General features: G+C 51.0%; 11 protein-coding genes across 11 annotated transcripts; 3 read left to right on the top strand and 8 right to left on the bottom strand.

The window, feature by feature from the left end:
• Nucleotides 1-42: 42 nt before the first annotated feature.
• Nucleotides 43-1,872, bottom strand: ASPSYDRAFT_42642 (PWI domain-containing protein). Its single transcript, XM_040846497.1, has 4 exons — nucleotides 1,714-1,872; nucleotides 1,559-1,649; nucleotides 1,332-1,496; nucleotides 43-1,268 (listed from the first exon to the last, which is right to left on the bottom strand). The coding sequence occupies exons 1-4, from the start codon at nucleotides 1,815-1,817 to the stop codon at nucleotides 222-224; spliced, it is 1,407 nt and encodes a 468-aa protein (XP_040704651.1). The 5' UTR covers nucleotides 1,818-1,872; the 3' UTR covers nucleotides 43-221.
• A 152-nt stretch (nucleotides 1,873-2,024) lies between these two features.
• Nucleotides 2,025-2,960, bottom strand: ASPSYDRAFT_42641 (uncharacterized protein). Its single transcript, XM_040846496.1, has 2 exons — nucleotides 2,461-2,960; nucleotides 2,025-2,373 (listed from the first exon to the last, which is right to left on the bottom strand). The coding sequence occupies exons 1-2, from the start codon at nucleotides 2,506-2,508 to the stop codon at nucleotides 2,131-2,133; spliced, it is 291 nt and encodes a 96-aa protein (XP_040704650.1). The 5' UTR covers nucleotides 2,509-2,960; the 3' UTR covers nucleotides 2,025-2,130.
• Nucleotides 2,896-4,311, top strand: ASPSYDRAFT_42640 (fumarylacetoacetate hydrolase family protein). Its single transcript, XM_040846495.1, has 3 exons — nucleotides 2,896-3,058; nucleotides 3,116-3,327; nucleotides 3,407-4,311. Exons 1-3 carry the CDS (start codon nucleotides 3,000-3,002, stop codon nucleotides 3,832-3,834), a joined length of 699 nt encoding a protein of 232 aa, XP_040704649.1. The 5' UTR covers nucleotides 2,896-2,999; the 3' UTR covers nucleotides 3,835-4,311.
• ASPSYDRAFT_770503 (uncharacterized protein) lies at nucleotides 3,900-5,502 on the bottom strand. The gene is made up of 2 exons (XM_040850881.1): nucleotides 4,629-5,502; nucleotides 3,900-4,560 (listed from the first exon to the last, which is right to left on the bottom strand). Exons 1-2 carry the CDS (start codon nucleotides 5,389-5,391, stop codon nucleotides 3,965-3,967), a joined length of 1,359 nt encoding a protein of 452 aa, XP_040704648.1. The 5' UTR covers nucleotides 5,392-5,502; the 3' UTR covers nucleotides 3,900-3,964.
• A 1,443-nt stretch (nucleotides 5,503-6,945) lies between these two features.
• On the bottom strand, nucleotides 6,946-7,821 carry tif1 (putative eukaryotic translation initiation factor 4; the record flags this gene model as incomplete). The annotated part of the gene is made up of 2 exons (XM_040840561.1): nucleotides 7,495-7,821; nucleotides 6,946-7,439 (listed from the first exon to the last, which is right to left on the bottom strand). Coding segments are annotated over exons 1-2 (600 nt in total), but the record flags the coding sequence as incomplete, so codon positions are not given.
• Nucleotides 7,822-8,614: 793 nt separating this feature from the next.
• On the top strand, nucleotides 8,615-10,179 carry ASPSYDRAFT_29366 (putative F-box and JmjC domain protein; the record flags this gene model as incomplete). The annotated part of the gene is made up of 2 exons (XM_040844638.1): nucleotides 8,615-8,910; nucleotides 8,988-10,179. 2 exons carry the CDS (start codon nucleotides 8,615-8,617, stop codon nucleotides 10,177-10,179), a joined length of 1,488 nt encoding a protein of 495 aa, XP_040704646.1.
• A 94-nt stretch (nucleotides 10,180-10,273) lies between these two features.
• On the bottom strand, nucleotides 10,274-11,109 carry ASPSYDRAFT_147151 (low-affinity Cu transporter; the record flags this gene model as incomplete). Its single annotated transcript, XM_040841685.1, has 4 exons — nucleotides 10,274-10,391; nucleotides 10,448-10,534; nucleotides 10,737-10,966; nucleotides 11,047-11,109. 4 exons carry the CDS (start codon nucleotides 11,107-11,109, stop codon nucleotides 10,274-10,276), a joined length of 498 nt encoding a protein of 165 aa, XP_040704645.1.
• A 233-nt stretch (nucleotides 11,110-11,342) lies between these two features.
• On the top strand, nucleotides 11,343-12,510 carry ASPSYDRAFT_66733 (chromatin modification-related protein EAF6/MEAF6; the record flags this gene model as incomplete). The annotated part of the gene is made up of 3 exons (XM_040850368.1): nucleotides 11,343-11,874; nucleotides 11,951-12,184; nucleotides 12,271-12,510. Exons 1-3 carry the CDS (start codon nucleotides 11,548-11,550, stop codon nucleotides 12,508-12,510), a joined length of 801 nt encoding a protein of 266 aa, XP_040704644.1. The 5' UTR covers nucleotides 11,343-11,547.
• A 131-nt stretch (nucleotides 12,511-12,641) lies between these two features.
• Nucleotides 12,642-16,762, bottom strand: ams1 (alpha-mannosidase). Its single transcript, XM_040850877.1, has 4 exons — nucleotides 16,235-16,762; nucleotides 15,619-16,127; nucleotides 13,592-15,566; nucleotides 12,642-13,531 (listed from the first exon to the last, which is right to left on the bottom strand). Exons 1-4 carry the CDS (start codon nucleotides 16,378-16,380, stop codon nucleotides 12,874-12,876), a joined length of 3,288 nt encoding a protein of 1,095 aa, XP_040704643.1. The 5' UTR covers nucleotides 16,381-16,762; the 3' UTR covers nucleotides 12,642-12,873.
• A 1,158-nt stretch (nucleotides 16,763-17,920) lies between these two features.
• Nucleotides 17,921-20,213, bottom strand: ASPSYDRAFT_42633 (uncharacterized protein). The gene has a single exon (XM_040846494.1). The coding sequence runs from the start codon at nucleotides 19,856-19,858 to the stop codon at nucleotides 18,239-18,241; it is 1,620 nt and encodes a 539-aa protein (XP_040704642.1). The 5' UTR covers nucleotides 19,859-20,213; the 3' UTR covers nucleotides 17,921-18,238.
• Nucleotides 20,214-22,316: 2,103 nt separating this feature from the next.
• On the bottom strand, nucleotides 22,317-23,605 carry ASPSYDRAFT_87410 (NUDIX hydrolase; the record flags this gene model as incomplete). The annotated part of the gene is made up of 5 exons (XM_040851834.1): nucleotides 22,317-22,591; nucleotides 22,677-23,069; nucleotides 23,156-23,182; nucleotides 23,297-23,453; nucleotides 23,579-23,605. The coding sequence occupies 5 exons, from the start codon at nucleotides 23,603-23,605 to the stop codon at nucleotides 22,317-22,319; spliced, it is 879 nt and encodes a 292-aa protein (XP_040704641.1).
• Between the last annotated feature and the right edge of the window lie 77 nt (nucleotides 23,606-23,682).

The following is a 23,682-nucleotide window of genomic DNA, read 5'->3' as shown; positions in this document are numbered from 1 at the left end:
CTTTGAATTGCTACCTACCTACCTTGTTTGCTCAATGTGGCTCGACGCATAGCAACAAGCCTCTCGCGGAGGATTTTCTCTCGTAGCTCGGTGCTGGAGATGCGTGTATGTGGTTTTATATGGGAATGCTATTCATATTGGTTAGTCTCATCTCGATAAGATAATGGGCTTGTAGCTGGGACCGATGGTATGTGATTGTGGTACCTTTACATGTATTGAAATTATTCACCCACCTCTTTAGCAGGGCTCTTCTCGTTTTCGGCCTCACGAGGCGGCGACTTGCGCGTTTCATCCTCTTCTTGATCAGTCATTCTCTGCCGTTTCTCAGTATGGACGGATACAGAAGAGGTGTTGCGCCTTCTTCGCGCGACAGGATTATATCTCTCAATGGAGCGGCGTCGCTTCCTGTCCCCGTGGCGACTTCGACTGCGAGAATCATGACGCCGCGGGCTAACGCTTCTGCTCAAAGACCGGCCTCTGCTGCGACTGCGACTACGACTATCGCTTCTGCTCGAGCGCCGGCGCCGGCGGTCTCTGCTACGGTCTCTGCTGCGGCTCAAACGGCGATCGTCGCGGGTTCTGTTGCCCTTTGCAATATTAGCAGTTGATTCTCTCTTGTCATCTCTTGAGTAAGGCGATGATCTCCGCCGGCCATGGGTTCTCTCCGGTGTTCGTGATCGAGAGCGCGATCTCGACACAGACGAGCCCCTTCTTCTGCGTCGGTTTCTAGGGGCGGGGGACCGTGATGGGCTGGAAGAAACGGATCTTTGTCTTCGGTCTCTTCTGGGAGTACGTGAGCGGGAAGAATCACTGCGGGATATGGATCTTGCTCGATCACCGTAATCAGGACTGCGTCTCCTCTGCCTCTGGCGATCTCCTCGGTCCGGTGAGACGGAACCGCTAGCTGATCGACGTCGTCTGGCGCGGTCATGGCGTTGCCGGCGCGGCGGCTCACGGGAAGATGATACAGATCGCGAGCGCGAACGTGAGCGACTGGGGGATCTAGAGGGCCGACGGCCTCTGCGAGGAGGACCGGAGGGAACGTACGAATCGAACTCTCGCCTCGAAGGCTGGTCCCAGTAACGATCTCTGCTGCGCCGTCTCGGAGGTGAGCGACGTCGATCAAAGTCCCGACCTCCAAAGCCACCTCTTCCGCCTCTGCCTCTGTCTGAGCGTTCCCTGCGTCGTATTTCCTCAATCTCGCGCTCGCGCACTCGCTCCTGCTCTTTTTTCTTGCGAGCTTCTTCGGCAGCCTTTTCTGCTTCGATCTGGCAGACAAAAGTCAGCAATGAGGAGCGTTTGATGGGGTTTTCCGGGCATGTTTAACCAACCTTTTCTTGGATGAGTTCCAGCTTCTTAGCCTCAAGAAGCTCCTTCGCAACTCCTTGAGGATTCTGCTGCGCGCTCAAACATAGCGACCATAGCTCCTTGCAGAATTTGGCAGTATCCTTGTCAAGGAAACCCGTAAGCTGAATTTGTAATGATTTGATGTCAGGCTAGTTGGGGCGCAATTATTAGCGATTGGGACGCATCCAGATATACGCGATTTGAGACATACATAGCGAGACCCTTCTAATAAGTTGAAACAAAGCTCAATAACAACGTCATCTTCGTTTCCTAGAATCTCAGAAATCTTTCCGGCGATCCATCTGGCAAGTATAGCTCGATCAGCAAAGATAAATCTTGCAAAACAAAAAATCCGGGGAGACTCACTTTTTCATGACTTCGATGTTGACCTTGGTCATGTCCACCTTCTGACTGAACTCTGGAGGAAACTTTGTCTGCCGCAGCATCTTTGCATCCACACGCGTCGCCATCTTGACGTTTGTTTATTGTGAGCTGTGATTGCGTTGTTGCGATCGTAAAGCGAGGGCGTGAAGCTGTGGACGTCAGAGAGCTGCGTTGCTGGTCTTTGCCGCTTCCTGTATTCGGAGGGAGGTCGGACCGAGCGGCCTCAATACTTCCCAATTAGGAAGTCATACTCAATCGCAGCTTCCTTTACTACTCTACTCTGTATTACACCTCTTTCTCTGTAGTTTGACCATAATTTATTCATTATCATAATTATCATACACGTAAAAATAATATTCAGTAGCTTCAGAAGGCCTCTGGCTCGCACATAAGGTGCTATTAGCGCGATGAAGGGGTTGCCAGCTCCCGCAAGACACGATTCACTTCCTCCCTTCCACGGCGCAGCTGATCGTCTACTCGTCCATCCTTGTGGACTGCCTTCATCTCGTGGTGTAACTCCACTAGTTCGGATGCAAGACGGAGGTGTTCATTAGTCGCCTCTGCCTGTACAGGCTTGGGCGCTGTCTCCGATGCCGTGAGTCTTTCATTGACCGTGACTAGGTTGAGCGCATCATTGTAGTCCTATCCGGCATCAGCAGCTGCTCGACGTATTTGTCCCATCTGAGTGGCTTTGCTGCATTTGGCTGTCCAGGGCGGGGATGAACATACACAAGCACGTAGCGACGTCAGATCGGATAAGACCTCTGCTACATTCATGGTGCTGATGGTCCGGTTGTTGAGTCTCTGCGTTACTGCGTCAAGCGGTTTACTGGTAGAGTGTCTCCAAATTGATGGAGTCTATTTGATGGTATGAAGCGATCCCCACAAAGTCGCCGGATCTTTATCCGGTTTAGCTGGACCGCTTTGGTGATTGTTGTAGTTGTTGAGATGGGAGCCTCAAGGCCCATAAGAGGGTGCGCCGTAACTTTGTATTTGGAAATGGCTGATCTAGCAGTCTATGGGCAAGTAGATAATCACTAACAACCTTGGGGACGAGCCTATCGACGATAAGATTCGATGATTGCGGACAAGTGGGAGTTAACTAGTTGGAGGAGAGGGACAACTCCGAATGTCGGATCTTCCGAGTCTCCCCACAATGTCGGACGGACTTCCGCCGCTTTATCGGCTGCTCGCGCGACCTTATATACGGGGGCCGCCTCTCGCGGATTGGAAATTACTCATTCCCCCTCACGCAGGAATTCATCACAATGGCAGCCTCGATCAGAGCAAATTGCAGAAAGGTCATCTGCATTGGCCGTAACTATGCGTGCGCATATCCCTCTTCTATTTATCTCCGGTTTCTCAGCTAACGTCGCAACCGCAGCGACCACATCACAGAGCTCAACAACACGAAACCAAAGCAGCCATTCTTCTTCCTGAAGCCATCATCCTCGATTCTCTGCCCCGGCGAGGGCCCCGTTCTGCGCCCGAGAGGCACGAACCTACACTATGAGGTCGAATTGGGTCTGGTAATGGGAAAGCAGCTTCGCGATTTGGACCCGAACGACGACAAGGGAGCTCTGGATGCGATTCAAAGTCAGCTACAACCGTCCCCTCCAATTTATTACATTCAATATCACCAAAATCACTCTTGCTAACCTCTTGTCTCTGCTAGGTTACCTTCTCACCATCGATATGACCGCGCGCAATGTCCAAGATGAAGCGAAGAAGAAGGGCCTGCCCTGGACCATTGCGAAAGGCTTTGATACCTTCCTTCCCGTTTCCCAGGAAATCCTCAAATCTCAAATCCCTGACCCGCATAATGCCTTCCTCCGCTTGAGCGTGAACAACCAAGTGCGCCAGGCTGATTCTTCTGGGTTGATGCTCTACCGCATTCCCAGATTACTGGCGGAGATCTCGCGCGTGATGACCCTGGAGAAGGGAGACTTGGTTTTGACCGGAACACCCAAGGGAGTTGGTGAGGTCAAGTCTGGTGATGTTATGAAGGCGTCGATTGAGGTTGATGGGAAGGAAATTGAACAGGGCAAGATCGATGTTGAGGTCAAGGACCGGGAGGGGAGGTATGATTATGGCGAGACCTAAAAACGCTGATAAAGTATATAGCAGTGCACATATATCAATAGAACCTCGAATTTGTTGCTTCAAGTCACTTGGATCAGCGGTAGCTCACTATTTACAAGTTGACCCCGCATTGTCTTGGAGAGCTTGATATTCACGTAACGAAAAGCTCATCCTCCTCATCAGCCGGCACAATGGGTATCGTTCGTCTCCTGTTCTCCTTGCGCTTGCCCGTCGACCTAGTGGCTACATTTTGCCGACCTGGAACATGTTCATTATTACTATCCGTTGGTTTCTTGGATCCTTGGCCTTTGCTTTGCACGGAAGACACCACGCTGTCCCATGAGAGGCCGGCATGGCGGGTGACATCTACTATTTGCATCCTCAAGTCGTCATCATCCAACCCAGCCATGAAGGCCATAACAAATGATTCCTCTGGTATAGACGCGTGGCGGGCTCGAAGCGCATCTGTCAACGAAATATATTCCTCGAGCGTTCGTTGTTTCTGGCGTATTGATCCAAGAATCTTCTGTTCCTTGCTCTTCTTAAGATCTTTCTGTTGTGAGTCATGACCGGAACTTTTGGTGCTAACATTAGTACAGGGTCGGTCAAGATCAGACAGCGAACCCCAAGTCGTCTCGGAGAGCATCCGTTGTGAAGATAACCGGGTGGATTGGCGTGATGCTGGCGTAGGAATTGAGTCTGGCATATGCATGTCCTGATCTTGTTCTGTTGCAGCTCGCCTCGGCCCTGGTCCTATTAAGTGTCGTTAGCATATATCTGTATCTGCAACGCAAGGCCAGAACACCATAGCATGCCTCTTTTCCCCTTATCCTCGGCCATAGTCTTCATAGACATCCACTTCACCAACCGCGTGACTTGTTTTTCCTGCACCGCAGCCTCCTTCTCAAGTAAGCAAACCCGCGCCTTAACCTCCCCATTATCACTCTCGACCCTCGCAAACGTCTGAATGACATTGTCAATATTCCATCTCAGCGCCCCATTCTCAGTCTCCAAGGTGCCAAACTTCTTCGAAACCTCCTGGATTTCTTCCTTCAAAAACGTCTCATTCTCAGCTACCCGAGCATGGAACTCCCTCAAAGTTTTCTCGAGCTCACTCGTCAACGTGTTATTCCCACTCTCAAATGTATTAACCTTCTTTGAAGCCTGGCTAACCTCCTCCCTCAATGACTCATTACCTGCCTCAACTGCATCAACCTTCGCGCAAGCACCGGTACACATGACCCGTAACGCCTGGTTCTCAATCGCGAGATCGCCAAAATCCTTACAAGCCCGCTCAAGTCTCACAGCCCAGTTTTGACTTTCCATTCTGTCATTCTCAAATTCAATAATCTTGTGCTCAAACTCTTGCTGTTGGTGCTTGTGTTGCTCTTCTAGATGTTGTATGCGAGCGGTCAGGATCTCAACACTCTCGTGCAGCGTGCTGATGGTATTCGTAGCTGACGTGAGTATCGTATTCAGTTTATCCATCTGGGACACGAGATGGACGTTTTCGCGACGGAGTTCGTAAGCCCAGAGGAGTGATGCTGGCTGCACCTGCTGCGCCTGCGATGGCTCCATTCTAAGCACGGAGTACTCAGGGAGTTAGATTTCAGAATCGAAGTTCCTCCGACCGAACACCGTTTATGCTTTTTCCGTTTTGGTATTTGTTCTTAATAACTTCGATTGACGAATCAAGAAATAGTTTCGTTAGAGTTGGGGATGGTTGTTGGATGTAAATAAGATGTTGGAAGTGTTGTTTGTATTTGTGTCTATTGATCGATGCGTTGTTTGTTTGGTAGGTTACCTAGAGTGATCGGAGGTACGAGTGGATAGGGAAAGTAGCAGTGAATTGTTGGTAGACTTGCTGTTATCATGCACGATTAAAGGGCACAGGCAGGAACAGTACAGCCGGGTGAGAAAGTGTTTGTTTGTTGTACGAGGTAGATAATCACTAGCGTATAAACCCGTCGTCCTACATCTAAGAGACATAAAGTACGACCTTACTACCAAGTATAGAAAGTACGAAATTAACCAAACGGAATGGCATTTACCTCTTGTCTATTGTGCTCCATACTTTAGGCAACCACCCCAGATCCCATAAACATGTATGTATCGTAGGTATTCATCCTCCCAATTGCTCGGAGAACAAACGCCTTCACGAGCGACTTAACATTTTTTTGCTCGCCAACTTTTTATCCCTGGCCGAGCAGAGTAGGAAAAGGGGACAAAGGAAAAGAGGTGAAAAGAAATCCCAGAAGAGACAATCATGAATTACAGCATAAAAAAAATTCGCACAAACATGTCGCATCTCCATAAGCGTAGATAAACAAAGGAAACCATGAAACAATAGCTCATGAGACAGTTTTTCAGCTGTCATTGCTATTGCTAACACATAAAATGCTGGAGACACAGAAAGCCACTTTTAGAAGGGTTCTCCTTTACCAAGAGAAGCTGCAACGTTCAAAAACAAAGTCATTTTCCCACCGCAACTAGCCCTTGGAGCGGCAATCGTAACCCGCATCGAAGACATTAGGTGGCTCGGAAATCATGGAGTTTAGATGAGGTCAGCAACGTTCATGGGCATCTCCTCGATCTGGGTGCTGTAGAACTGTTCAATTTCGCGCATCATACGGACATCGTCAGCAGTGACGAAGTTGATGGCAACACCCTTACGACCGAAACGACCACCACGACCGATACGGTGAATGTAGTTCTCACGGTTGGCGGGGAGATCGTAGTTGATGACCAGGGAAACCTGCTGGACATCAATACCACGGGCCAGAAGGTCAGTGGCAATGAGGACACGAGAAGATCCAGAGCGGAACTCCTTCATGATAACATCACGCTGGCCCTGCTCCATGTCACCGTGCATGGCGGAGACAGTGAAATCACGGGCAGTGAGCTTGTCGGTGAGCCAGTCGACCTTGCGGCGGGTGTTACAGAAGATGACGGCCTGGGTGATGGTGACGGTCTCGTAGAGATCAGAAAGGGTGTCGAGCTTCCACTCCTCCTTCTCAACAGCAATGTAGAACTGCTTGATACCCTCAAGGGTAAGTTCCTGCTTCTTGACAAGGATACGGACGGGGTCACGCATGAACTTGGTGGTGACCTCAAGGACATCCTGGGGCATGGTGGCAGAGAGCAGGACGACCTGGGTGGACTGGGGGAGGAGCTGGAAGATGTCGTAGATTTGCTCGGTGAAACCACGCTGCGAACGTTAGTATCAAAACAATTTTGCGAGTTTACATGGGTTAACCGGTAACTTACGGACAACATCTCATCGGCCTCGTCGAGGATGAACATCTTCATCTGGTCGGTCTTGAGGACACGGCGCTGGATCATGTCCTGGATACGGCCGGGGGTACCGACAACGATCTGAGGGCCATCACGGAGAGCGTTCATGTCATCGCGGACAGCGGTACCACCAATGCAGGCGTGGCACTGGATGTTCATGAAGTCACCAATGGCAATGACGACCTTCTGGATCTGCTGGGCCAATTCACGGGTGGGAGCGACAATCAAAGCCTGGCAAGCCTTGACGTTGGGGTCGAGCTTCTGCAGAGCAGAGATGGAGAAAGTGGCGGTCTTTCCGGTACCGGACTGAGCCTGGGCGATGACATCGTTGCCTGAAGCAATTTATTAACGGCGGGTCAAGCAGGATACACTGATTTCTGGACTTACCCTTGATAATGGGCAGGATAGCACGCTGCTGAATAGCGGAGGGACGCTCGAAACCGTAGGCGTAGACACCTGGAAAGCCGGAACCCGTCAGAATTTGCCCCCACATCTGTATCTTAAAGAGACTGCGTATCACATACCGCGAAGGAGCTCAGACTTCAAGTCCATAGCGTCGAAAGAGTCGGTGATCTCATCGTAGTTGGACTCGATCTGGGCTGAAGAAAAGTGTTAGCGAATTTTGCGTTCACTATTGTTCCCGTAATTGGTGGTGCAAGATTTTTTTCTTCTCTCCCGTAATCTGTTCTAGACTGCGAAAACGAGAAAAAAAAAAAATCGTTGCCACAAAGGGAGATATATTGGAGTAGTAGTCACATACTGTCGGGGATCTCCTCGAGACCCTTGTCGTTGGAAGCCATATTTGCGGTGGTGTAGAGGGGTGATCACAGAAGCGGACTGTGATCAAACGAAGACGGTGGGGGTTTGGGTGAGTTGAAGGGTTTGTTCCTTTAGCGACGAAGCGGCCCGGTGGGGTGTCTGCTGTCGCTGAAATCTCAGTCAAAGACTCTTCACAGGAGTGCTAATGACTAGAACCAAGGTCTCCGAGTAGAGACTGACAGGAACTAGTAGTAATGATATAGAAGTTGAAAAGGTTGAGACTTGGAAAGTGGGAAGAAGAGAAGAAAAAAGATGGGAGAGGTGGTGGATCTTCTGGTGGTGGGAAAAAAGAATTATTCTGGATTGGGGAAAGCGAACTTTTTTTTCTTCTCGCAAATCTTACTGGCTGTGACCGCAGCCTCGCGCCTTTGTATGGCAAAATTACCCTTGCCGCCTGAACTTTCGTACGAGTTTTCTGCCCAATGTTTTTAAACCGCCTGCCGTTTTAAATCATCCCACTATGCTACTTTTTTGCCGGTGTTTTGAGGTATCATAGGACCTGCTCGAGGGTCTGACTCTTAGGAGTTGAACTATAGTCATTCTTGACTCATCGTTGGGGAAATATCGGATATTTTACCATCCGAATCATCCTAAAGCTGCTTAGCGCTTACTGCTACTTACGGGCTGTCACAGCCGAACAACTATACCTTCGAACCAAACCGAAGTGGCAGGATACTCCAGAAACGAAATGCCAGATATATCCACCCTGGGCAGCCATAACGGCGGTGACGCAGTTGTGGACGAGGCAGTCGCGCATGATGCAATTCCAGGTCACCCTCTAGGTGTCAAGCCGAGTGGCAATGCTCTTTTTGCCTCTCAGAATATTCGAAATGCGATTGGCACATTCAATCTGGTACCCGACGAGTTGATTCTGATATTATTGGAGTTCCTTGACTGCCGGAGTCTTTTGCAGCTGGGCCAGACATGCAAGGCGTTTTATGCTTTCACGAGGACGGAGGATTTGTGGAAGGCCCTTTTTGTCAGGTAAGATTAGATTGACCACGAAGAACTTTGAGTTCTGCAGCTGCATCGGAAGGGCTTTGATCGCTAACGTCTACTAGCTCATCCCCTGCATCATTTGCCTGGAGAGGAACATGGCGCGCGACATACCTGAACCTGCAACCTTCTAGAGTCGCCTACCTGGACTGTTCCAGCCTGTTTTCAGACGCCTTGCACCGACCGTTCTACTGTGCGCACCTTTCCCTAGATCCATACGCCTCCAATATCCCTGCTCGAAACCAAATCGCCCGCCTACCGAACCTTACCCCCGAAGAATTTCAGGAGAAATGGTCGGACACGCCGTTCATCCTTACGGAGCCGGTGAAAGAATGGCCAGCATATCACCAATGGTCAGTGGAAACACTGCTACCTAAACATGGAGAGACACCGTTCCGAGCAGAAGCGGTGGACTGGCCCCTAAGGACATACGTGGATTACATGAAAAATAACTCAGATGAAAGGCCATTGTATCTCTTCGACAAAGAATTCGTTTCAAAGATGGGAATCAAGGCGGGCCCTCGAGACCAGGAACCAGATGCTATGTACTGGCCACCACCTTGCTTCGGAGAAGACTTCTTCTCGGTTCTTGGGAGCGACCGACCTGATAGACAGTGGCTGATAATTGGACCCGAAAGGTCTGGAAGTACCTTCCACAAAGATCCCAATGCCACCAGTGCTTGGAATGCGGTCGTTCGTGGCTCCAAATACTGGATTATGTTCCCTTCCTCTACTAAACTCCCGCCTCCACCTGGAGTCTACGTGTCGGAGGATCAAAGTGAGGTGACCTCCCCACTGGGTATCGCGGAGTGGCTTTTGGGCTTCCATGCTGAAGGCCGTCGTACACAGGGTTGTGTCGAAGGTATTTGCGGAGAAGGAGAGATCCTCCACGTTCCGTCTGGTTGGTGGCATCTGGTAGTAAACCTTGAACCCGCTATCGCAGTTACGCAGAACTTTATTCCACGTGCCCACTTGACCGCCGCGTTGGATTTCCTTTCCAACAAAGCCGACCAGGTATCTGGATTCCGGAAGGACGTTACTAATCCATACGAACGATTCGTGGCCAAGATGCAGGAATCCCATCCGGAATCTCTGCAGAGCGCTCTAGACGAGTTGAAAAAGAAATCCGAAGGCAAGAAGCGTAAGTGGGATGAGATCGTTCACGGCAAACCGAGCACAGATGATGCAAATGGCGATCCCGAGACCGGTGAATTTACCTTCGGATTCGGTGACGACAGTGATGCGGAAGTCCCATGAAGCAACTCCTCGGATTATTATATGCAGCAACTATATCAATGTATGCTTTCACTCGCCGTGGCAGAGCAAGAAATGCAGACCAATATCCACGGTTTCAATGACAAGCAACCGACTTCGACGCAGACATGTTTTCTCCAAACGCCAAATATCCAACAAACGCGCCAACAGCAACGGCAAGCATAACGAAACCATTATAAGTCATGAATAAAAGCCTATACTGGTCAACTTCGACGACTCTAAAACATAAAAAAGGGAAACCTGGACTCACATGATGAAAAAGCTATAGAACACCTGCACCGCATAGAGCGCAGCCATGGTGATTTTTCCCCTCCGCTCGACAGCCCTCCTGTTATCACTACCTACAAGTAGCCGTGAGCTCGCGTTGTGGTAATATGCGTGGTGTTCAGGTTCAGGTTCAGTGCCCGAGACGGCTTCGTCGGCGATATCATTGCCTTCAAATCCGGGCGTCAATGGCAGCTCCACCACAGAAAACTGGGGTTAAGGAGATCCAAGTCCACCGACATATATAGAACATAATATATCACATAAGGAGATACAGAAATAAACAAGGAAAAGGGGAAAACTTACTGCTAACTGTAGCCCCAGAAAACGCACTTAGTCGTCGCGCATGTGCTACCTCATACTGTCGAGTAATTTGTCTAGTTCCCTCGTACCCCGCGGCTAGAAGCACAATAACAACCAGGGAACCGAGAAGAGAGATAGGACCCGTTACGCGCCATCGCGAGAAGACAATGCAGAGGTTCTTCGTGGACCAGGTAAATAGCATCTACCGCCAAAGTGTTATCAGCAACATACTTAGAAAGGGAGGTGAAAGATCCTGTCACGACCCAAGACGTAAAAGCTCACATTCATATTACACTGCCCTTCTCCCATGTCCATGTCGCCGTGGCCGTGATGGCCGTGGTCCATGTCCATTTCCATGTGGTGCATCTCCATGATAGCTAGTCAGGTGCTGAGAGGCGTTGATTTACGTCGTAATTATCGGTGGTATTAACCCCAGAGCAACGAAATAATAGCAAGGAGAAGGAAAAGATAAATATCAGCCCTAAAGTCGTTTAAATCAACACGAAGGAGGCCTTGATGGAGTGAGAGAACGACGAAAGGGAGGATGAGGAGTTGGAGCTGACTATGAGGTGATTGCAAACAAAACAAACACTGATAAGATCAGTCGATCACCAACTCCGGTGGAATTCATTCTGTTCCTCCGCACATCACCACCTTTCGGCTTCCGACCGAGTCACAGCGTCCCAATTGTCGCACCTATCGCCAATAATACCATCCGTTTAAATCTCTTAAATTGAGGTATAAGCTTCGAATCCTCCAACAGGCACTCGAAAGACGTCCAGAATGGCCGAGTCCGCAGCCGCGACACCCTCCGCCCCCGTCGCAAATACGCCAGCAGCAGGCGGGCAAGGGCAAGGCTCAGGAGCAGGCGATACAAACTCTCAAACACCGCAAAGCCAATCCACGAACCAAAATCAAAACCAAACAAATAACAATGCCTCATCAGCGACAACAGCCAACAATAACAATAACAATAACAGCAACAGCAACAACAACAACGAAAACCAACCTCCAGACCAACGCCCAAACCGCGGCCTGCCGTACTACGAAAAACTCCGCCGCGATTTGCGCGATACAATACAGAAGAAGAGACTTATGGATAAGACCATGGTGCGTGCGAAGCGGCGCGCGTTCCTCCCTAAAAGTTAGACACCTTGATTGATACTAACGAGAGTTCAATCCACAGGCCCAATTAGAAGACCAAATCTACCGCTTCGAACAATCCTACCTCGAAGAAACCACCGCCGGAAACATCATCAAGGGTTTCGACACCTACATCAAGGGCTCCTCAACGGGGTCGAGTCTAGGCGCGAGCGGAATCTCACTTGGCTCGTCTGGCGTCGGCACCGCGTCAAGACGCAAGGCAGCTGTGACGGATAACGACCGTGTATTCTCGAAGAGTTCGGCAAGTTTCATGCGTGTACGTGACCTTACATAACCAACCGCCGTGGGATGTCTGTATGACGTGGATGGATGGAAACTGACTTACTATTTCTTTGTGTGTAGGATTCACCAGCCCCTTCAGCACAAACAACGCCATCGCAAGCACCAACGCCGACCTCAACATATAATGGATCGACTGGGAAACCAGGGAATGGTGGGGATACGTCTTCTGCGGCCGGGAGTGTAAAGGGAAGCTCGTCATCGAAGAACAAGAAGAAGTCTGCGGCTGCGAATAAAGGTGATGACGATGATGATGACAAGCCGCCCACAAAGCGGCTGAAGATTAGTTACGGAAGAGATTAGTTCGATTCTCGCCGTTTTACATGTGCGGGAATTTATTTAGCTTGGGTATGGAGTTGCTGGTCTGTTATACTAGGTGTGCTTGCTGGATGGGTTATTTGTTTGCTGGGAGCTCTGGCGCTGGAGATGGCATTGTCGCATGTTTTCGTGGTAAAGAAAAGACGTTTGGGTCTCTTCTAGAATATCTTTCTTTTTTTTGCTGTTCTCTTTTACTGTTTGTGATATCCTCTGCTTCTATCTATTCTCCAGATCTTCCACCTCACTTTTTCAGGATAATCTCACAATGGAGTCAGATATAGACAAGCAAACTCGTAACATGAAGGTGACAACAAAAATAGCCAACTATAATCGGGGAAAGTTGAAAAACTACAGCTGCAATCTAAACGTCGCAATCTCAAATGGCCTCAACTCAATATTAACCTTCTTCCACCCATCCCCATCATCCGCAACATCAAGCGGCGTCTCATCATCTTCAAGGACATTACACTTCCACACACGCTTAACGTGGAACTCGGTCCTGATCGCGCCGCGGCTCTTCCCACCCAGGCTCTCGTAAACTCGCAGGATAATACTCTGACCCTTACGCTTTGCGCCAGGGAGCGAGATGTCCGGGTCGCTGTCGATATCCTCATCATCTTCACCGCGCTTGACTGCGTCAAGCACTAGGGACGGAGATCCTGTGAGTCCAATCTTGCGGAGGATCGTGGTGACGGAGTCTACACTTGAATTGTTGGGTAGAGATAGGGAGTTGTCGAGGATGAGCGGATGGTTGAATTCGTATCCGGCCCTGATGGTTCGAGAGTCTAGAGGGCCGGCATGCGGGAGGATACCGTAGCGGATTGAGTGGCGGCCCATGTCGGCGTGGGCGTCTGGTGCCTTGGGCGCACGGAGGAGGGAAAGACGCATGAGGTTGCCGCATGTTGCGAAGCCGTATTTGGAGTCGTTCAGGATGGATACGCCGTAGCCGTTTTCTGACAGGTCGGCCCATTTGTGTGTGCAGACTTCGAACTTGGCCATGTCCCAGCTGGAGAGTTTGTTATGTTAGTATGTGTATGGCGATAAAGTGGAAGAGAGAAAAGCGTACCTTGTGTTGTAGTGAGTTGGGCGTTTGATGATACCGTATTGGGTTTCGTAGGACGCCTCAGTGTTTGTGATGTCGACAGGGAATTCGACTTTGAGGAATTTCATCGTTTCCTGCCATTCGACTTCGCTTTCGAACTCGACGTGAGACAGTTTCCCTTCTGAGGCAGCGGCGAGGCTGATGGTCGTCTTGACCCAGCTGTTCTCGCTAATCTTCGTTTCGGTGCCGACGCTGACGCGGTAGGCGTCCTGCTCAGCGATGCTGGTTTTGCCGGATTGGAGTTCTTTGCGCGATTCGAGGTGGAAGACTTCGACGTCCCACGCTTGCCAGTAGAGAGGCTTATCATCGAAGATAACTAGCTGACCGGCTTTGCCACCTGGAGCGATGACTTCGCGGTCTGCGTCGACATCATATAGGGATTTGATAATGCCGTTCTGCACGTCAAGTCGCAGTTTTCCGTTGTCGAGGCGGAACACTCCGGGTTTGATCTCGTTCACGCTGACTTTAGAGACCCTAAAGTTGGCTTTGGATTGTGGGATGACACCGGGGCCACCACTCATCGGCGCATGGCTGGACCCGGTTGTGGCTATCCCCTTGGGGAGCTTAACCACCTCGGACCTATCCCATGGTAGGGTATTGATGGCGACTGGAATTGCGCCATCTCTGATGAATCCGAGAGCTTCGAGTGCTCCCTCTCGTGCTTTTAGACCGGTGTCAAAGATCTGGGCGTACAGTTCGTCTGAATCGTCATAGCACATTTCAATACAGCTACCTGGTAGACAGTCATGGAATTGACAGATAAGCACCCCTTCCCACATTTCGTCAATTTCCTTCTTCGGGTAGTCATAGTCGGACTTGGTCACAGATGCAAGTGTCGCCAGGAACTCTAGCTCGCGAAGCAAGAACTCAGCTCGACGGTTGTTGCGCTTGTTATTCGCCTGCGTAGTGTAGGTGCCGCGGTGTAGTTCGAAGTAGAGCTCTCCGTACCACGTCGGAAATTGTGTACCCTCTGCGGATCTCTTTTCCAGCTTCGCGAAGAAATCATCAACCGACCCGCCCATCGATGCTCGCGGAAGCGAACCCGTTTTGTCACTGAGGCCACGGCAGCGACGGAGCTTTTCCAGATGCTCAAAGGTAGGCCCACCACCACCATCACCCTTTCCAAAGACAAGAAGCGATGTGTTGTCCGTATCCAGAGACTTGTGCTGGGTTACGCTGCGCTTTACGTCTCCAAAGTGGGCATCAGCGGTGTATGTTTCCGACGGGGCCATATGGCACATAACTTGGCTCCCGTCGAGCGCAACCCATTTGAAGGTTGTATGTGGGAAGTTGTTGATGTTGTTCCAGCTAAGCTTCTGTGTGAAGAAACGACTCATGCCTGCAAGTCGACAAATCTGTGGGATCTGCGTGGAGTAACCGAAAGTATCTGGAAGCCAGAAAGTCGTGCTGCGCTCCCCGAAATTGCTTTCGAAAAACCTTTGTCCGTAAAGGAACTGTCTAACCAATGATTCTCCACTGGGCATGTTGGTATCGTGCTCGACCCAGCTACCACCAATTGGCTGAAAGTGGCCCTTCTTAACCCAGCCCTTGACACGGTCAAACACAGAGGGATAATACTGCTTCAGCCATTTGAACTGCTGGGCCTGAGAGCAAGCAAAGCGGTGCTCCGGGTAGCGATCCATGAGGTCACATTGATTTGACCATGATCTCGCGACTTTACGCTTGGTCTCTGCCCACGGCCAAAGCCAGCAGGTGTCGATGTGGCAGTGGCCTATGCCATATACAATAGGCTGGGTACCGGTTTCGTATACTTCTGCGGAATCTACCTTGTCTCCAAGGTACTTTTGCGCAATCTTGCGTCCTTCTTTGATGGATTCTAAGCTTCCATTACCCGCAATGAAAGCGTCGATGATGGAATTAGCCACCACGTTGGCCTCGTGAGATTCCCAGCCCTCAGCAGGAAATTCCCTAGCGGCATCTGCTCACCGTTAGTAGGACATCTCCGGAAATCGAATCTTATTTTGGCATACCAGATATGATCCAGAAATCATAGAATAAAGCCCGCGCCTCCAGGTTGACCGCAGTAATCCGCGCAGTATTCAGGGTATAATACGTATCCGGTTTCGGCGGCTGAATCGAATCTGACCCAGGGGCATTACCAAACATCCCGTTGCATGCCATCTCAATGTAAAAGACATGCTCTTTTCCATCGCGCCAAGCATCAGGGATAATCCATTCGACTCGCTCCCCACCACCGGTAAGACCCTGTAACGGGCGACCATCCTCAGTCCATACTAAGCCTTCGTTATTCGCATCCCAGTGGAACTCTAGTCGTTCTTTCTCCCGCATGTCCTCCGGGACGGTCAACCGAATTCGGAACCAGTGGGTCGACCAACTAGGGCCAAAAGAGGCCCCAATATGGGTAGGTTTAAAGTCATGGGAGGTAGCTTCCTTAAATGTCGGGCGTTGAAGGTCTGGAACGGAATAGACTGAGAGCTTGACGTGGTCCTCGTCCGAGTTGGTGGCCTCGAAGAGCTTCCTGTGAGAGGTGGTGTGAGCGGTGCCATTCGCGTGCGGGGAAGGCCAACACCTCAAGAATCGAGGAGTGAAGTGGATGTGGGTACTGGGCCAGGCGGTAGAACTCACCCTAGTAGATTCTGGTTCTCGTACTGGCCCTTGGAAGTAAACTGTTTTAAACGGTCTGTGTAGATGCTCCTGATGCGTTGGCCGACGGGGCCATCGGGCGCGCGTGGCAGAGAGCTGGGAGCTTGTCGGAGAACGTCTCCACCCATGATTGCGGGGTGGGAGCAGGAGGCAGGAAGTAAGAACACCACTGGGAAAAGATAAGTCAACGGGTAGGGGTTAAGGCTGGACGATCTAAGATAAGAGAGGGGACACAAAGGAGAGATGGATAAATCAAGAGGAGGAAGGGAATGCAGTGCAAACGAGAGCCCAGGAACGGGAGAGTCACCTGTGACGTTGAGGCTGCATGCGGAGAATCCTCCGGGGAATCTCACACCACCGATCTTCCTCCAGGCAGCCAGATAGCTGGCGCGATTCTATTGCGATTATATAAGAGAGTCCGGAGTAAAAGAATAGATAAATAATAGAGCATCGTCCGCTGAATAGAGCTGACTGGATAGACCAGCAACCCTGCCTTGAAGCTATGTATTTTGAAGGGGTGCTCCATTCAGATTGACGGAGAGGTCACTAATAAATGTTATTACAAGTTTGAAAATATATTATATGCACAATGATACTCTGGACAGTAGCTCAACTCTTGCAGTGGCAAAACGTCCAAAATTAGGTGGTACCTACTTATTAGAGGCAGTTACTAATGGCCACCAGCTACCGGACAGGCTCTGGTTGCTGCTACGGTAAGTAAAGGCAAGAACAACCCAACAGTATCAAAGAAACTGACAGGGTCTTCTAAGGGCCATACCTGGTTCATTCTCGTCCCTGGAAGTAATTCAAATGGGAAAAGAAGGGTGGTACTGTTTACTAAACAGACACAGTATGGATGTAGATGGACAGCTTTACCCACAACATAGTGAAACCAAACATCGGACTGGCGTTAGCACCAAAAGACGAGGGCTACTTTACCCAGCATGACCCATGATCAGGCCAGCCTGAACCTCGCCTAGAGATATTAGGAATCGAAATAGGTCAGCTTGCTAATCCTTTTCCAACCGGCAAATACAGATCCATGCCCGGAAGTAGACCAGGGTAAATCAAGGATGTACCATGCATCCTCCCGAACCCAAGTCTCACAACCAAGCCACTGCACAACATCACCGTTTCAGATCCTGCCTCACATTCCCGTCACAGTCCACCGGGGAATCAAAGCTCAAGAGCTGTCGTGCGACAACCGAGCACCGGAGATCTCAGAAACACAAAGCCGGGAGGAGAAAGGGACGAGGGTATCCCTGTTAAATTTCTCGCCTGATCTAATCTCGCTTGCGCTTCGTTTCGTTACATGCCCGTCCCAATATATGATAATCTCGAACCTGATTTGTACTGCCGCAGCCCAGTCTGCAGGCGTACTAAGAGCCGGCGATCATCGTCACACGGGGCTCCAGGGCAAGTGTCTTAGGTGTGCCCGTTTTGCCCTTGTCTTACGGACCGGCCTTCGTCATCTCATCTTAATCTCATGGCGTCACTGATTGCGCGTGGTGGAGTTGACAGGCTGTGAAATGGCGGATGGGGGTGGGGATTGGGAGGGGCCAGGGCTGTGCCTACGATCAGCAAGGGAGAACCCCCGGCAATTGACCGTGATTGCATACCCTGGGTTTATTCTACGATTAGAGAATCCAGTCATGTAGGGGTCTGCTTGTTTGGGAAGAGATAAGACCATTAGGAAGAAGCTGAGTATTCATTTCGCAGATGATATGCAATATACAGTAGACATCCTGGTACCAAGTAGTAGAGTTCATCCATCCTGTCGTGGCCATTCCAACACCGTAACACCCAGCCTTGCGTAATAATAGTAAACTCAAATAGGTATCAATGTCAAGTAAGTAAAGGAGTAAGAAAGAAAAGTAAGGGAAGGATGATGGAACGCTAGAAATGAAAATAAAAACACAGGAAAAAAGGAAAAGAAAAAGAAATAGCTAGCCAAGCGTTACAACTTTAGTTCCGTAGCCATAATATTCATATCCACTGATCCCTCCGATGAGTTGTAGTATACGGGTTCACCGGCCCAACAAGCCGAATCTGACTCTTCAAATGCGTCTTTCTCATGTCCAATTTCGACGTTGATGCCGAGTTCAGCCTCGACCTCTTGGAAACAAGAGGAGAAGTCTCGGCCATCCTCCTCCTCGCCCCATCAATAGCAACAAGCACCTGGCTCGTCCCGCCTTGCAAAGCCCTAACCGCGTGGCGAGTCCCTTGCCGTAACGGCGCGCTTGTCTGTTTGCGACCGGATGGCTTGAGCGGTGTTGTGGAGGAGATGAGTATATTGTTGTTTTCCTTGAATTTGGTTGACTCCTTCCGCTTCCGGTTCCGATACTTGGGAAAACGCACCCGCTGTTGCTGCCGGTGATGCTGGTAGCTGAGGCGCTTTTGATGCTTTGGCTTTGGGGCCTTCTCCTTACCGGATTTATCCCAGATGGCGGCACCGTACTTCTGGTAAGCAGAGATAGGGACGGCAAGTTGTTTTTCTTTCGGCTTCACCGGGGAAGGGAGGGGGTTTTCGGAGTGGGAACATGTATTCGAGAGGGACTGTGAGAGTGTTTCACGCGCTAGCATGGATTGATCGGAAATTGAAGAGCCGGTGGGGGAGATGGAGAGGTGGGTAAGTTTTTCGTCGACACTGGTGTAGACCGGGGTCTGTGGAATTGAGGAGACTCGGTGGTTGAAGTAGTAGTCGCCTGTTGAGGAGGGGGTTTGGAGTTGTGGTTGCGGAGAACTAGTGCTAGAACTATACAGACCGCGGGCGAACTCGATGGGAGACGTAGTAGGCCGGCCGTCGCTTTGGCCTCGCTTGGGCTTGTCCTTGTCCATGGAGTTGCGGGAGAGACGGCGTTGAATGGAGCGGATTGAATTGCGGACGTCGTTGGCGAACGCAGCGCCCTTGTCGGAGGGGATGGGGATCCATCGGCGGGCAGTGTCTTTCTTACGAGGGCGTGGAGTGAAGCCGTTGTGGGGCGAGTTCTGGGGTAAGGCTGACGGAGTGGCTAGCTCAGGGAAGAAGTCCCATTTCTTCTCGCGGAAGTAGTGGTTGGGGCCGACGTGGTTGTTCCAGTGCTGCTGCGGCGGGGCCGAGGGAGTGTAGCGCTCGTCCGCAAGGAATGTGAGGCCAGGCAACGACGAGGCTGCTGCTGTCTTTTGGTGATTGTCGAAGGGATCCGCAGCCGGAGTGTCAATTCGGTCCAGCGTGGAGACGGAAGGATGATCGACGAAGCCAGCGAGATCTGGATCGTCTGAGCCGGAGCGGACGAACACGGGATAGCTCTCTGTCGAAATGCTGGACCGGCGGCGGCAACGGAGGTCGTCTCCATCGTCGTCGTCGTCATCGTCTTCGAAGCTGTTGACGGTGCTGCTGTCGTCGCTCCACGCCGTTGAGCCGACGAAGTGTGCTGGAGACTGGGTGCGTGACCTTGCAGGAAGGTCGGGCAGCGGCTTGTCCAAGTGCAGGCGAGAGCGGGTATGGGCGACGGGAAGAGGAGAGCTGGGAGGAATGACCTTTTCCAGGCCCTCGAGAGACCTGGAGGGCCGTACTGGGGGAGGCTGAGGCTGCCTCGAGGGCGAGTAGGCTGACGGCGACAGCATGGTGAGTATGGGCTGCAACGAGAGAAGCCCGAGAGAAATCCCCCTCTGACGAAGAGGGGGAAGCAAAACGAGAGTAGAAGAGAAGCAGACGCAGAGCTAATAAGTCAAGTGAAGGCCAGGCTGTGCGACAGGGATGCACAAGCAGAAGCAGAAGTGGACCAAAAATGCGACAAATGACAATCAGTCCGTCGGGCCCTTAAATCGTCTGCTGCTGCGTTTCTTTTTCTGCAGTTCGATGCAGTCGCTGCAGTCTATCAAAGACGGAGCAACAGGCAGAACTGGGACTCTTGGACGCCCAGGCAAAGAGCTGAAACCGACAAGAGGCCGCAAGAGTGACGGTTGACAAGACACAAAGGTCAGGGCAGAGAAAGATAGAAATAGCATCCCTTTGCATGAGGTGAGCTGATTACTGAGGTAACACAGATGCAAGGGAGGGCCCATCCTCATCTTTCATCGGCCGAGCATTTCAATCCGTCCTAATCATTCCAACGAGGTATTAGCTCGCCGGCGATCGTCAATTACGGTAGCGGACTCGAGAACTAACATCTACGAGACCGTCTCATCCTCCAAAGTCTACGTGGGTTCTGGAAGCGAACTGGAACAAAGAAAGCGTTCGCGTGGCCTGAACCGGTTCGGAGGTCAAAGTGATGCATCATTTTCGGTCGTCTGTTTCTCCACCATCGCTTACCTTGTCTTGAACCAGAAGCCTCAAAACTCTTTCCCTTGACCAGGCTCGTTAGGTACTCCTTGCTAGCAATAACGTGTCTATCCGTGAAGAACCCGCCGGCCTGGCCTCGAGGATGCCCGACTTTGGGCCCTTGCGCCGACTCATTGGAGAGCAGCACTGCCCGTCAGATTCAGCACTGAGCATCCGTTCAGGGGGAAAAACAAACTAACTTAGCTTGCCAACTTGTCCAGTCTTGATCGATGGACCGATTGACAGGATCTGCCCCCGCAAACAAAATCAATTTGGCAAACAAGCTCTCCCGAATCCGGCCCATCACATCACACCGACAGTGACTGACCGCACCGGTATCCTCAATCCATGCCCATTACGAATCCTCATCTCTCAGCGCCCTCTAGGAACCGGATTCCTCTGAGCCGAAATCTACGGAGAATATATGATGCAATTGCGCGTCCCATTTTTGCGCCCGCCACCCGCTTGCGCTTCTGCCAGTGCCTCCTTCAGCATGCAGAATCCTTCTGCGAGTGTCATGTATGAATTGCGCACCGACCGACATCTGCACCTGAGTACCTCACGTCCAGGGAGCCTGGTCTTCTCATTATCCCGCAGGCTCAACCCAACCAGGCCTGACAATTACAATCGAGTCGACATCGCCGAGCTCGCTGTCTTGCATATTATTGCCTATCGCCCGCCCAGCATCATCAAACAATATAGTTAAAGAAGCAAATATCGCCCATCAGCCGGGCCCGTACACACATACCCCATAGTCAAACCACGAATATCAGACCCCAGCCCTTCATCCGTATGTAGTTTGCGGTCGTATAACCAAAATGTCTCCGAGTCACCGACTTGCCTAGGGGTTCTCCCTGCTACTGGTCCGGGCAGAAAGTTTCCCGGCTGACAGAGTTACTTGCCTAGCTCGCATAGTTACCTACTTCAGGAATGAGGCAGAAAGAGAGGAAACTAAAAAAAAAAAAAGAGGAAGAAGCGGTCGGCATCCCTGTGGTTCGTGACCTTCGTTTCTTTGTTCTCCATAACCCAATCGGATGATAACCTTAGCCTGACAGTTGGTCAGGCAGACAGAATGAGCCAATCGCCTTACATATTTGATCTTTTCAAGCGAACAGCTGTTGACTACTATTGGCGAGCCTAGATACTGGAATTTAGGTGGAGTCTCGTCCCCAGCCCTTGGGCAGTCTGGACTCGAGACTGGAGGCTTGGAGCCCTGGGGCGCGGGGCATTGGCAGGATCGGTCATGGTCAGAATGGTCAGAATACTTCAGCCTTTCCGGCCGAGCGTCTCGGGCGCGACTTTGGTTCAACAGGAAGCGGGCTGGATTATGGAGCGCCGGAGCGGTCAGTTAGGTTGATGCCCACATACCGGAGAACTTTATTAGAGAACTTTATTCGGGCGACAGCGCCGTTATTGGGTAGAGGTTTGCCATGTCATGCCATGTGGACGAACCTGACATTCCTCGATGCTCCGATCGGCTCTGATGGCTGTCATTGTCTCGTGGATGGTGGTTGGTATGCTTGTCGGTGTGCTTCCTTGCTCTCCCTCATTTCTCAGTCTCACTAGCTAATAGCTGTAGAGCCCGGCATGCATTATCCGAAATACCAGACACAGCTAGTATGCAATGCACAAATCAGGGTATCCCATTCCGTATATCCATATCTATATAAAACATACCACACGGAAAAACCATCCTCCCCCTCTTTAACTCAAAAGCCATACTTACACATAAACCATGAATACCTAGACAGATAATCAGAATCAAATCTTAGGGCCCAGCCTCCCCCTCCCCCTCAACCGCTTAATCAACTCCTCATCGCCGGTATGGCGATTATGCTCAAAGTCCGGCTCGTGTTTATAAGCGATGCGCGCAACATCGACAAGGATGCGCGCTGTCATGCCAAAGACTCGATACCGCGTGACATCGCCGGAGGATTCTTGCTCCTCGAGTTTGTGCACGGCTTCTGACTGCGACTGGTCATGAGCCCGGGGCTTTATCACTTTCGTTGAGTCAATGGGGACGAAGAATTGGTGCACTGCACAGTGTTATTAGCCCAAATATCCACGGATTATATGCGACAGAGGCAGGAATAGATAGAATAGGCAGAGGTGAGCACTCACTCCGCCACTGCGTCCCCCACCATTCCGTCCAGAGCCCATGATACCACTCCTCATCCCCTTTTCCACCAGCCCTCTCACTCTCGGTCCCTAGCTGAAACAAGAAATCCCGAAACGGCGCCGTAAACACCGCTGCTACCTCTCTGGCATCCAGGCGCGGGATAAGCTCTGTTTCAGGATCTGCGTCACGCCCGCTCGCCTCGTCAAAGGTGTGCAGCAACGCCACGCACGGCCGCACGACGAGCTCGGTGCGCGCCAGCGAGCATGGGATCTCGCACAGGTGCTCGACTGTGAAGGGGGGTGGGAGGGGGTAGTCTAGCCCTGGAAGACCGATTTCTTCGTGCGCTTCGCGGCGGGCGGTTTGGAGGGGCGTTTCTAATTCCGAGTCGGATTTTCCTGTGGGGTGAGTTAGTACGTCTATCTATACTTACATCTATCTCTATAGCTTCCTATATCTTATGCATAAGGTGGCTGGAACATACCACCTGGTAACGCAGCTTGTCCTGCATCTATGAATAAAATTGAAGAAAAAACTGTTAGATAACCAGATCCCGTACTCCTTGCCGTACTCTGCATTGAGAGTGCAACAAGTCCATGGAGAAGACTCAAGATTCAAGACATACATGAACTCAACGTGCTGGCGCGAATAGTCAGCACAACGCGCAAATCTCCCCTTGCGTCGGCATAAAGCAAAAGTAGAACTGCTGCCCGGCGCGAGACCGGCACGAGGTCATAACTTGTGGCTGGAGGTTTAAAGGCCCGTAGCCGATCGATGGCCGCCTGTTTAGAGTTAGATATGTTCGCTGACTTGTTTCATCATGGGTATGTGAGAGTGGAAAGCGGTGGCTCATCTATCCATTTGCGAACGCGATAGATACCGAACCGCGACTAGGTTGGCAACTTACCTGCGAAATAGGATTCAAGCGCGGCATGCTTTCTGTTGAACTAGTTTCACTTGGACGCGGACTGGATGAACTTGCAATGGATTGATGACGCCGGATGTGGAGAT

Source organism: Aspergillus sydowii (genome assembly GCF_001890705.1).
Source record: "Aspergillus sydowii CBS 593.65 unplaced genomic scaffold ASPSYscaffold_3, whole genome shotgun sequence".
Classification (NCBI taxonomy): domain Eukaryota; kingdom Fungi; phylum Ascomycota; class Eurotiomycetes; order Eurotiales; family Aspergillaceae; genus Aspergillus; species Aspergillus sydowii.
This window is presented reverse-complemented; position numbering and strand designations above follow the sequence as displayed.

What these genes read in the sequence shown, in the direction of transcription:
- ams1 (XM_040850877.1), bottom strand. Translation starts at nt 16,380, where the DNA reads ATGGGTGGAGACGTTCTCCGACAAGCTCCCAGCTCTCTGCCACGCGCG. An exon ending in TGATTTCTGGATCATATCTG is followed by an intron (nt 15,567 to 15,618) that starts GTATGCCAAAAT and finishes AACGGTGAGCAG; the next exon opens with ATGCCGCTAGGGAATTTCCT. An exon ending in CCAACTCACTACAACACAAG is followed by an intron (nt 13,532 to 13,591) that starts GTACGCTTTTCT and finishes CAAACTCTCCAG; the next exon opens with CTGGGACATGGCCAAGTTCG.
- ASPSYDRAFT_42642 (XM_040846497.1), bottom strand. Translation starts at nt 1,817, where the DNA reads ATGGCGACGCGTGTGGATGCAAAGATGCTGCGGCAGACAAAGTTTCCT. An exon ending in TATTAGAAGGGTCTCGCTAT is followed by an intron (nt 1,497 to 1,558) that starts GTATGTCTCAAA and finishes CGCCCCAACTAG; the next exon opens with CCTGACATCAAATCATTACA. An exon ending in TGGAACTCATCCAAGAAAAG is followed by an intron (nt 1,269 to 1,331) that starts GTTGGTTAAACA and finishes TTTGTCTGCCAG; the next exon opens with ATCGAAGCAGAAAAGGCTGC.
- ASPSYDRAFT_42640 (XM_040846495.1), top strand. Translation starts at nt 3,000, where the DNA reads ATGGCAGCCTCGATCAGAGCAAATTGCAGAAAGGTCATCTGCATTGGC. An exon ending in TGCATTGGCCGTAACTATGC is followed by an intron (nt 3,059 to 3,115) that starts GTGCGCATATCC and finishes TCGCAACCGCAG; the next exon opens with CGACCACATCACAGAGCTCA. An exon ending in AGCTCTGGATGCGATTCAAA is followed by an intron (nt 3,328 to 3,406) that starts GTCAGCTACAAC and finishes TGTCTCTGCTAG; the next exon opens with GTTACCTTCTCACCATCGAT.
- ASPSYDRAFT_42641 (XM_040846496.1), bottom strand. Translation starts at nt 2,508, where the DNA reads ATGAATGTAGCAGAGGTCTTATCCGATCTGACGTCGCTACGTGCTTGT. An exon ending in TGACGTCGCTACGTGCTTGT is followed by an intron (nt 2,374 to 2,460) that starts GTATGTTCATCC and finishes GATGCCGGATAG; the next exon opens with GACTACAATGATGCGCTCAA.
- ASPSYDRAFT_42633 (XM_040846494.1), bottom strand. Translation starts at nt 19,858, where the DNA reads ATGCTGTCGCCGTCAGCCTACTCGCCCTCGAGGCAGCCTCAGCCTCCC.
- ASPSYDRAFT_770503 (XM_040850881.1), bottom strand. Translation starts at nt 5,391, where the DNA reads ATGGAGCCATCGCAGGCGCAGCAGGTGCAGCCAGCATCACTCCTCTGG. An exon ending in CGAGGATAAGGGGAAAAGAG is followed by an intron (nt 4,561 to 4,628) that starts GCATGCTATGGT and finishes TAATAGGACCAG; the next exon opens with GGCCGAGGCGAGCTGCAACA.